The 12,424-nt window shown below is 37.3% G+C and overlaps 1 protein-coding gene across 1 annotated transcript in view; it reads right to left on the minus strand.

Annotated features, from left to right (window-relative positions):
• OTOGL (otogelin like) overlaps window positions 1–12,424 on the minus strand; it is a 92,940-nt gene that overhangs the window by 48,095 nt on the left and 32,421 nt on the right. Inside the window, exons 21-22 of the mRNA XM_074167572.1 lie at window positions 10,517–10,624; window positions 8,663–8,801 (exon numbers count right to left, since the gene is read on the minus strand). Coding sequence (XP_074023673.1) covers window positions 8,663–8,801; window positions 10,517–10,624 — 247 coding nt within the window. The remainder of the gene's footprint in view (window positions 1–8,662; window positions 8,802–10,516; window positions 10,625–12,424) is intronic.

Raw genomic sequence — 12,424 nt, forward strand, 5'->3', positions numbered from 1 at the left:
AAACTATTAATTCTAGTGAGCTTGATCCTAGGATAATTAAAGCATCTTAGCCCAGATTTAGTGAGCACTTAGGCATAAATATTGAAGTGTTTTTGGAGAGCAGACAAATATCTTGGCACCTGACATGATCTTGCCCTGTTAGTTTCTTTTGCCATTTTACGGGACGTGGGGGTGATCTCCAGATAACCAGTGAAAACACGTTAATCATGCAAAACTCGGTCACAATTTACACCAAGAAATGTCTCCTATTAGAAGGCTTCTTTCATTTTGTTGATGTGATAATTTCTTCTGTTCCATTTCAAAATTATATATATACATTCTGCGAAACTGTATTTAATCCTTGCTTTTGCATCCTGTACAAATTATTATCATCAAATGCTTTTCCCCATAGCTATTCAATTGGAGCAATATTGCTTGGAGTCAGCAGATGGCACTGATGCACATTGTCTCAGTTTGGGAACTGAACATGAAAGTCCGGAAACAATATTACAGGAGAGGTAGTAGATGCTTCTCTTATAGGAAAGAGAAAATGGATAGTAATAGTGCTTATTTTTCCAGTGATATTATGTATTTCTATACGAGTGTTTAAAAAAAAAAAAAAGAAAAACAAAAAACCAAACATTTAAGAACTAAGAACCTAAGACTAAATTGCTCATGCACACACACGTGCACATAAATTCTCTTTTCTTCAGCAGCTTCTACAGAGCTGCAGATTATGTGATTATTTTCACTTAAAATATGCCAAAGAAACTTGCAATACACCTGTAAGATATGACACATCTCTAGCACTGTAGCACAGTTGAGTAGAAATGGAGGAGAGTAACATGATTGAGTAGATTCACTGATGCAAATTCAAAGGGAGTGAGATTATTCCAGCTACTGACTCACCCTCAAACAACTTCCAGATGTCTGCTAATGCATCCACTATAACTCTTTCCTATTTCTTTAAAAGTGACTTCCCGAAAGGATACACCTCAGGCAGAATAAACTCTCAACAGCTCTTGAGAAAGATGCATTACAACTATCTGTGTGTATGTATACAAGCAATAGGAAAAATAAATCATTATATCACGTATCCTTTATTATACATAGTTTTTCTATTGTAGATTTTATGGCAATATGGAGTCATTGGGAAGTCTGAGGTTTTGTCAATAATATTTTTAAAATCCGAGTAATTTTTTAAAATATACTGCTAAAAATGAAAGTACATGACGGAATATTTTATTTGATATACTTCAAAACCCTGTTCTGAGTCAATGTTTCCTAATTTTGAAAAAATTGATTAATGAGAGATTACTGGAAAGGTTTTGTTTTTCTTTTTTATATTTTAAGAGATCTATATTAAAAGGTTTGAGAAAAGATCATATAAAGCAGATTTTCCTTTGTTTCATTTACTTAGCTTTGCCTGCTTGTGTATCTGATTTGGCTTTTGCACAGGTCATATTACTGCAATCCCTTTCTAATTAAAAATGAGATATGCTGAAGATTAAGGATTTGGGAACATTCAAACCCTTCTTTCCAAGTGACACATTCTGCAACATGAGCTATTCTAAATCACAAATCAGCAGCACAGTTGGTGGTGTTAGTTTTAAATATCTGAGTAGGTATTTATATGAAACCTATTAGTATTATTTTATTAATAAGTGGATGATAAATGCTAATATTTTTTTCATTGTTGATTGTAATGATAAAGCACAACATAACAGAACAACAAAAGGACAAGACATTGTGGTGATAAATTTGCCTTTTCTGAGTTGCAGCAAATGATGGCAGGATTTAGAAAGCTGGAACCTCCACAAAGCTTTTATTTATAAACATAATGAATGTTAAATATGTTCATTTACACCGCTGAAGCTTAGTTTCTAGGTGTTCAGAAACAAAAATACTCATATCCTGACCTAAACCACAGTAAAATTAATTCACAGTTCTCATAGCTCAGTGACAAGACCCAGAATCAGTGGCCACAAACTGCCAAGCAGCATCTACAGGTGATGAATCTGAGCATCCTCCCACCTCAAACACAGCAAAGGGCTTTCATTTTACCACTGCAAACACACCGTACAGCTTCTTGAAACAGCAACACATGATGCTGGGTTTTGCTCATCTTTTACTGCTGTATCAGTAGAAGATGGGTATCAACAGTTCACAAAGCTGTACCCACCAGCGGTGAAACAACTCAGGCAGTCATTGTCACAGTGACTGCCTTTTCAGGCAGCCATCAGATTATAACATTCTAGAGTCAGTATAGCCAAAGGCTGTTGGATGCTGAACATTAACCCAAAAGCAGAAATTTAAGGTGAAAAGGTCACTTTCTTCAAGCTGTGTCGCCGCTAAATGGCAAGGTCTTCAGAAAGGGGATCCAACTTCTGAGTCACACCATGCACACACAGCCTCCAAATTGCCATTCTCATGGCAAGAAACTTTCCCCCAAGCCTTTCCTGGAAGCCCTCCATGCTAATCTGCACAAATTGAAAGAAACCTTTCCTTTGTTGGAGAATAAAAGTGATTCATTCACTGCTTAATTTAATGGTCTGGAGAATCAGGTGGTGTAGACGGAAAGGCATGTAGAGGTAATTGAGTCTGAAATCATTGATCTGGAGAAAAATGGAACCAGAGCATAAAACCATTGCCAACTGTAATCAAATCTTTTGGTCACAGAAGGGGTAGAACAAACAGAAAAACAGGTACAAGCCAACGTTACCTCAGCACTGTGCTTCCCAGCTGAAGACAAGAATGGAAATGGACTATCTCCCACAAGGAGCTCACTACTGACTCTTAGAGGACATCCAGAGACCCAGAAAAAAGAGGGCATCCAGAAAGATTTCCTCTGAAATCATGGGACTGATTAAAATAAAACCGTTGGTGTTCTTTGCAATTAGAGCAGGGTAACCTATTCACAGTAAATAATACTTTCGCTGAAATTTAGTCTCTCTTTTTTTGGACACAAATTTGCATGCAAATTGTCAAGAAACACATCAGTGTTTCCACACAGTTACTGTTGCTATAAATTATTTGGGAAGTGTTTTAAGTGGACATATTTTGGCACATCACTTACTCATGAAACTATTTGCTGGAATGTGGCTTTGAGGATTAGGTATGTCAATTAAAAAATTAAAAGCATTCTGATTGGGACCCCATGTTACACTTTCGTTCCCTCATTAGATAAAAATTACTTTTAGAGTCAGGTCTCCAATGAGAAACATTTGTAATTTCAAATTCAACATTATTTACTTTCCCATTAAAATCTTCAGAGTCTATTAAAAGAAAATATTTGTCTTAACTATGAATAGTCAGCCTGACAATGTTGCTTAACCATGAACCTGCAGCTTTAGTTCTCCATAGGGTGACTAACAGCGAGCAGAACGTATTAATTTTTCAAACAGGCTACGAAAGACACTATGCAAAATACTATTTCATTCTATAGGTTTGCCAGCTTCATGGATCTACAGAGTGGCTACCTGGCACAAATTTTCTTGAAAAAAGCTGCACAAAAAAATTACAGATACTCAATAAGAGGAACGGAATAAATGCTACTTGAGCCTCCTCAGGTGTGACAAGCGAGTAACTGAAGAATTGCTGCTTTGCAAGTGATTGCTCCAGCTTATGCCTAGTCATCATTTAACAAATTTACCAATCAAGATACATATATCAGTAAGTAATGGGTAAAGGATTATCAGTGCATCAACCAACTTCTGTATTAAGCACTCTAATAAAAGCATCATAAACTAAGAGCTTTGAACTTGCCTCAAGGTTCAAAAGAAGAGGCATGCAAGAAAAGAGCTGTCTTGCTGTATTCTCCGGGGCAGACCAGGCATCTAACACTGGGGACTGCTCATCAATAGGGTAGTCATTTGGGATACCGTAGTACTGGTTCACTAGATCATGCAGGTTTTGTTAAATGAACATCTGCCTTAAAAAATGGGCTCTTATGTGGTGTCTCCTGACCCAAAAGAGTTACATCTGAACTTCTAATTGGCATAGCGGTTCAATTATTTCATCAAATGTCTGATTGTTGCTTTCATAATCCTCTAACGTACTAAATCTGGTGATAACATTGGCTTTAAAAGAGCCTTCGTGGTTGCATCAAAAAGATTTAAAAGGTGACTTTAAAATGGTCAAACCCCCAATGTCAAATGAAAAGAAGTGAAAACATTTTTATCGCATACTTTAAAGTTAGGGCTAATCCATAAAATCTGAATACTTGAGGATGAGGGGCTAGTTCTGCTGACCTCCATCTTTCAGGATACAGAAATAAAAGAGTTCTTCCTTTTCTTGGCTTTAGGACCTTATCAACAACCTACTAAAATTAATGAAAATACTTCAGTGGGTTGTTTTGGTGGTTTTTTTGGAAAGGCAGATAAGCATTACAACAGAGCTCCCTCTCATTAGAGGATATTCTGACAGATAGACTATACCTCTAAATTCTTGCTTGGAGACTCCCTGAAATCAGAGAAAATATAATTTTGCTTCTCAGAAGAGAATAGGTCTGAGGCGCCCTGAGGGCACTGACCCTCCAAGCCTTAATAAAGAATGCACTGGACTGCAGTACTGGAAACTAACACAAGGCTAGAAAAAAATCCAACAGGTGTGACAGAAAGACAGCAATTTTATTATAAAAAGCAGAAGTCTATGAAACAGGCAAGTGGAAGAAATAGACTGCAAGTACAAATAACATGCAGTAAAAGTTTGCTAGAAAATTAACACCTTTTTGTTAGGGAAAGAATGTAGTATCATCAATGACAAGATAAGCAAGAAAATACAGAAAGCAAGCTATTTAAATCTTTTTCATTAAGAAATTGGTTGGCTTAAATTCATCAATATTCAGATTAGCTAAAATGAAGTGTTTACATGATGTACACTGATGAAAGTTAAATGTGTTGGTCTGCCAAGATTTTTCTTTTTTTTTCCTTTGAAATTACTGAGGTTTTAAAACGTTAGAGCGGCATTTATCCATACAGGGACTTTACTTCTCAGTATGTAATGTAACTCCTAATTCCTTGAAAAAGAAGTAGTTATCATTTCATGAGACATTACTGCCCTAATTGTCTTAATTGCTGCATTAAAACTTATTGCTCATTTTCTGACCGATGGATATATCTGTTGAACGGCTTTTCATACACCTATAAAGGGCTTTTTCATACATCTACTGTCACCTTAAACAAAAAGGCCTGACAGATGATCCTGATGTTGAAAACAAAGTTTGAAGTTTCATAATTGGCTGAAAGTTGATACTTGATTTTTCTCCCCGAAGAGCACAAAAGCTCCTTATGAAAAACATAGTAAAAGGTAAGGATGACTTCTTTGTTTGGTACAGCGCAATACAGTGACAAATTAAAGAGCTGCTCAAACAGATCACATTTAGGGAGGCTAACAGCCAAATCAAACAGTGAGGGCTGGTAAAAAGGATGGGAACAGTACGTTATCATGCCACTAGGGACATGGGATTCAGATTAGAATTCTTGGTCTCAATTTTATGTCTGGGAATAATTAGCATGCCAAGAAATTTATTGTAGTTATCATTTCCTTTATTGCACTGCTACAATACCTTTGTTTAGTGTATAAAAGATGGCAGAGGCAAAGTGGTTCGCTTCTTACAGGAAAAAGATTAGTAAAAAGGAAAGGACATATTACAGTGTTGTATATACAATATTACAACCACTTCAGCTTTTTCGATTTCAGGTGTTTGGTGAACCTTTCACATGTTATCCATGTTTGTTTGTAGAACAGGTAGCATGGTTTAGGTGGCAAGACTGCCCTGACAGATGTGCCTGCCAATGTGTTAGGCAAGGCATTTAAACTTTTGCAACTACATACACTTTCCCACATTTCATCTGGTTTGTTTATTTGGATAACAGGCTATAAGAGGCAGGCCTCTCTCACATACCTTCTGAACAAAGAGTAGCTGGGGGGAGACTCATTATATTACTCTGATACTGATAGTAAAATGTCACTGGACATGGCCAAAATGTAGGGGAGGATGATTATGAAGAGACAGCCATGGAAACCTCTGCTTTAGGAACAACAAAGCATATTTCAAAAAAGAGCAGCCACATCATGCTATCATGTCTGCACATATAATGTAGTTTAACCACATCAGTACGTGGTACAACTGAGTACATGTACATGGTACAGCTGTGGTGTAACTGTGTACATGCAAATAAAAGCATATGTGAAACTGGAGAACAGATGACACTTTGGATTATCACTCAGGCTGCCACTAGGAAGATGCCAATTAAATCTGTTTCATATGTTTTTCTCACATCAAATTCCATTCCTGCATAGTAGTAGCTAATTTAGTGCCTATCTTCACGGTAGCATAGTTACAGTGATTTTTCTTCTGGTCACTGATTTGCATATTTCATTATTGAAGTTCACCCTCCATTTTATCATGCAGTGTTTTCTCCCATAAGCTCTTCTGAACCTTCTGGTGGTCTTTCTTTGTTTCAGCTGTTCAGACTGATTCTTTACTATCAGCATACTCCACTTCTATCCTCACACCACCTTTTCAAAATAATTTCTGAAGATGCGGAACACAGGTCTCAGCATGGATACCTATGGGATGTCACTGGGATTTCTCCGTTTATAAAAAGGCCACTTATTCCTATCTTTTAACTTTTAATTCATGTTTCAAAGAATCCTCACTCACATCCTATGAGAGACTAGTCTCCAAAAAATATTTGTTGAAATTTGTCTCTGAAAGGTATTTAAGCTAAAATACACGCATATTGACCTGATCATCCTCATCCATATGTTTATTGTCTTCACTGAAATAACTCAGAAGATTCATCATGCATTAATTTCTTTTACAAAAAGGAGGAGTTCAACTCTTCCCTAATTATAATTTCTCTTTATTATAATTTCTATTAAGTTCCTTCTTATGTAAATAAGACATACTCGTCTGTTCCTGCCAAATTCAGCCATGGAGTCCTTTCAAATTATTTGTTATATTGCCATCTTCCATTCCTCTGATTCCAGGATTGTGCATCACATAGTTCATCAGTTCTGTGTTTTAGTTCCCCCAAAGCTCTTGGGCATTTGCCATATGATCCCTTCCTTTGTTTCTTTTATTTTTCCCCTAAAACTTCTCCAAACATTCCACAGTCAAAAATGAGCCCACAGATACATCATCTCTTCCAGACATAATTATGCAGTGCCTAATTTGTAATAAACAGTCCTTCAATATAGATCATGAAAGTTTTCTGTAGATTAAAGAGGGAAGAAAAACGATGAACAAATTAGGCCATACTTTCTCACGTTGGCTAACTTTGGGGGAAAAAAAACAGTTTGAAAAGCCGAAAAACATCTGAAAAGCAGCTCTACGTAGGCAGCATTTTTGTCATTTGTGTCATCATGTTCACCTGAAGAAAGGCCTATTGGCAGTGTGCCACATGCCTTAATTATGTGGCTGCCAAATTTATTCTTGGACTCCAAATGTTTCCCGTAGTTTGTTTCCAGATAGGTACTTTGTTATGCAGTAGACTGGCAGTTGACATTTGATTGTAAAAGCAAAACATTCCAGTATCATACTAAAGCTTCAAAAAGCAGCATAGATTTGTCTTACACACCTCTCTGGCTGGGTGGCATAAGAATTAAGAAATGATAACACACCTTTCCACCTCATCATACAAGCAAGATGATTTTACAGGTAAAGTAATCCATATTTTTTGCATCTTAAAGAAGGAAGGTTTGTGCAAAGGTTCATATACCTCTAAGAGTAAGAGCTCTTTTATGAGACAATATGATACAAGCCAGGAGTCTGCTCTGAGGTATTCTTATTTTCTTTACCAAACCTCTGTCTTTTTTTGATTTTTTTTTTTGTTGTTAACAAATTAAAAAATCTGGAACCAATCTATTTTATTTCACAGCTGTGAATACTCTGCTGAAGTGTTCATGAAATAAACTATTTGCAGTAGTCCTTGTCGAGAAACCATGATTTTTCTTAAGGTTGGACAGTCAGGGTTGACAGAAAATTAATATCCTTCTTAACACATTACTGTAACTCAGAAGACAGACTCTTAGCCTTAATAATAGCAACAATGATAATAAACAATGGTGTTGTTAGTAATAGAATATATTGCTAAATGTCAGTAATGGTATTTTTAAACAAAAAAGGCTAGCAATGTACTGTAAATGTGTGCTATGAGGAACATTAGCATGTAGCTGCCAGACAATCTCAATGAAGGATTTCATTGTTGAATTATGAAATCATTGTGTTTGATATTTTTATACACATACACTCCAGATCTGATGCAGATCACATTCAAGAGGGATTCCAAGCAGCCTCAGAGGTTGTCATTAACCCTCTGCCAAGCAGAGTTTATAGGTAATTACGAAATAGATCTATAGATTACACCTAGTTCTAGAACAGTTTCTGTGGTGTTATTCTTTGCTCACTGTGAAGAAAACACGGTTAAGGTAGCACAGAAAACATAATTTTCTGTTTTTCTCTAGAGCACATAGATAGGTAAGGATACACCCATGTACCATTTTCACATGGCTGAGCACAAAATGTCATTTACAGATTCTTCCTTTCTGACACATTTGTTCTGCACCTGTTTTCATAATGTTTGTTTCTACAGATCATCTCCTGATGTTCAAAATACTTGCCCTGTCACGGAAACTTTCACTTTGATATGTGAAAATCCATGAATAATCCTCCTACCTTTAGCAGGTAAGCTTGACAGTCACTGACATAATCATACTCCAGTCCGTCAAAGGTGTAATAATGTCGATCTCCATAAATAGTGCATACAGCAGGACAGGGGTAACTGGTGCAATTGAATATCCCTCTCCGACAAACACTGTAAGGAAAATTAACTATCAGTATCTTCTCATAGCAGGGTCGTTTTCTTTTTATTTTCAAGAAAAAGCTTTCTTGGGTTCTTTATTTCAAGTTATTCAGAAATTTCCTTCAGAAAGGAAGAAAATTCTCAGACCTTGAAACACAGAGCTATTCTGTGGATTGCTTCTGAAGTTATTGGTGATGCCATGGCAGAAGAGTGTTGAGCATTTTGCCATCAGCACATATGTACAATAAAAATGCATAAGAAATGAATGCAAAATTTTAACATTTTTATGGATTATGCAAATATTTCCTCACTGCCTCCAGTACAGATAGGACGCTGTACCACAACACACTTATTCATAAAACATCAATATTATATTTTTTCTCAAGAAATTTTGATTAAAATCTGCACATATTCAATGCAGAAGACCTCCTGTTACTACCTGTAAGACTTCAGGGTATCAGACAGGTACAGAATGAGTTTAAGATAAATGCTGATATTTTTCCAGGATTACTTTTTCTGTCAGCTACATTCAGTCACTTACACAAGTTTGTGTAATGTCATTTTGTGTAATGGTAGTACTCACAGCTTCTAGTTTTGCTTGTATAAGTGTATAAGCTCAGTTGATTTGCCAATGAAGTTTTTAACTGATTAAAAGCTACCATGCCAAACATTTTTTTTTATTATTAGAAATATACTTATCTGAAGATAGATATTTTGGCTAGCAAATTATAATGGATCTATCTTGTAATGGATCTTATCAATGTAAGTCAGGTAAGGCTCCTTAAAAAAAACTGCTGGGTGTTAGCTCATTTTCCAATTCTAATCCTTTTTTATTTCCTTTTTCTTTTTTTATTGCCCATTTTGGAGAATAAGTCTTATGTGGAGAGGCTGAGGGAGCTGGAGTTGTTCAGTCTAGAGAAAAGGAGGCCGAGGGGAGATCTTATCACTCTCTATAACTACCTGAAAGGAGGTTGTAGAGAGGCGGGGGTTGGTCTCTTCTCCCAAGTCACAGGTGATAGGACAAGAGGAAATGGCCTCAAGGTGTGCCAGGGGAGGTTCAGATTCGATATTAGGAAAAATTTTTACACTGAAAGGGTTATTAAGCCTTGGAATGGGCTGCCCAGGGAAGTGGTTGAGGCACCATCCCTGGAGGTATTTAATAGATGGGTTGACATAGTGCTTAGTGACATGGTTTAGTGGTGGTTTTTTATCAGGGTTAGGTTGATGGTTGGACTAGATGATCTTAAAGGTCCCTTCCAACCTAGACAATTCTATGATCTTCTTCCTATACAGTTGTTCATGCTGACTGGTAACTCATACTGCAAACAGTCCAGTTCCCAAAGGACCAGACTATTTACCACTGTCATACATTTAATTTCTCTTTTTTTCTCCTTGGTTGTCTTTCATGATATTCTGTTCTCCAAAATGCCAAATGTCTTTTCTTGCAGGGATTAACCAACATGTGTGGAATCAAACATTTGTTTTTGGCTGCTTTTTAACCTGGATACCTTCTGTTCCTTTTCAGACCTGAAGAAGCACTCACCCAAAAGTCTGCCTACTCTTCCAAGTCTGTTAGTGAGCTTACTAAAAGATATATCCTGTAACTGTCCATAAACAAACATATACATTTTTGATTTTCAATGTACTCTCAACACATTGTCTGTATCAGTTTCACTTTGTGGCTAGACCCAGATGATTTAGAGGTATGCAAAATGCATGTCACTCACCAGGTGTAACATGGTGTAGCTATCACTTCTCCTGATAGAAATTCCCTGTCTTTCCAGGTGCATGGACAACTGTCAGGAATATAACATTTCCCTCTATGCTCAGCCATCCTTCAAAATAAAAGAATTATTAAGCTGAAAGTGTAAATTCACAAGTAGGTCAACAAAACTGAATGTGTAGTGTATTGTCTAAACCCCACCAAGGACAACCGGTCAGCCAGCCAGCCAAGGACAAGTGTTTCAGCAGCAAAAGCTGCCCAGATCAAATGATCTCCACTGTGCACATCTGGAGACCTCACAAAGCTCACACTTGCGGCTCTCCTTCTATCTCAAAAGGGATATGTTGGTGTTGGGCATCAGCCCCTGTGCAAGAGCACAGGTAGTGTAAGTACTCCTACCTGCAAACTACAGAGCATCTGTGTGCCATGCATGCTGGTGAGGCTGCAGCCAGGCTGCCCTTCCCTCCCTGCTACTCCCTCATCCTCCTGTTCCAGGGAAGCAGCCAGAATGATGTGCCTGCTCCTCTGCACAGAGCAGCAACCATCCTGTTCTGAGCACAGGATAGTGAGCTGGGAAGTGGCAGCTGTTGCAGAGTTAGCAGGAGAAAAGGAACACAGTTTACGAAGAGTGGTGGTGGACGTTACCTGTCTGAACTGGGGAGGTGGAAACAACCAACATGGTTAAGACAAAAGAGCAGCATTTAATGCAAAAAGCTGCAAGTCTGATCAGACCATGAGTAAGTGACCCAGAGATGTGTTTAACCACTTTTTGCTATCTCCTCATTTCCATCTGCTCAGCAACATTAACTTTTTTAAAAAAATGTTACTGACACTCCCAATGCTGCTCTTCAGGGAAGAAATTCCTGCAGTTGCCATTGCAATACACAACTGAGAGCAGAGAGATGTGTTTTCAAAGTATGATCTTGAGATTGCTTTACTTGAAGTTAAAAGGAATACACAGATTGGAGTTTCTTCTCCCCAGAATTACTGGTTCATTTAAGTTAATTGGTTTTAAGTCAAGCATTCAAAAAAATGATTAAAGATAGGAAAGTACTAGAATGGATGGCTCGGGGTGGTCATTTAAAGTCTCTGTCAATGGAAGTTAAATATCTTCCAAGAATAACGTAGGCATCGCTGATGCTGCCTAAGGGCAGGAGAGTAACTTAGACAGGCTCATGAGATCCCTTCCAATACAACTGTTCTGTACTTCTGTAATTCAACTTAACCTCTTGTTTCTCCAGCTCAGTGTTAGGATGACTTTCAGTTGTATCTTTGGGTGGTGAAATTACTGTCATTCTAAATTCATTTCCTCATGAAATTTTGAGCTATTCTATTCCATTTTTATAGCATACCAGAGATCATCAGTGTTTGGATGACTTTCAGTGTATCTTTGGGTGGTGAATTTACTGTCATTCTAAACTCATTTCCTCATGAAATTTTGAGCTATTCTATTCCATTTTTATAGCATACCAGAGACCTTCAGTGTTTCTTATTCTTTGTCACCTCTTTAACTGTTGACTAAAAGAACTACAAGTTGTGCAATAATTTTAACAATAGAAAATGTAAAACATTTTTACTTTAAGAGAACCATTTTTTGCATACTAGAGTCCATCCTGTCATGGGTTTCCAAAGGGAAGGGCTTCAATACCAAGCACAAGCTGTTCTGTTTGTGGGCACCATAAATACCCCGGATGCTAGAATAGAGTACCAGTCTCAGGAGAATTCAGGTTTCCTCTGTAAAGGTTAGGTCATTGGGTCAAGCAATGGGTACTGGTAGAAATGAGGTGGGAGAAGTGAAAAAAAAGAGAATAACATCTTAAGTGTATAAAAAAATTACATCTTAAGAGCGTAAAAAAATGTATCATCACAGTTTTAATCCATTATTTGAGAGAAACTTGGGGTTTGGCTTGTC

The sequence above is a fragment of the Numenius arquata genome, chromosome 2 (assembly GCF_964106895.1).
Source record: "Numenius arquata chromosome 2, bNumArq3.hap1.1, whole genome shotgun sequence".
In the NCBI taxonomy this organism is placed as follows: domain Eukaryota; kingdom Metazoa; phylum Chordata; class Aves; order Charadriiformes; family Scolopacidae; genus Numenius; species Numenius arquata.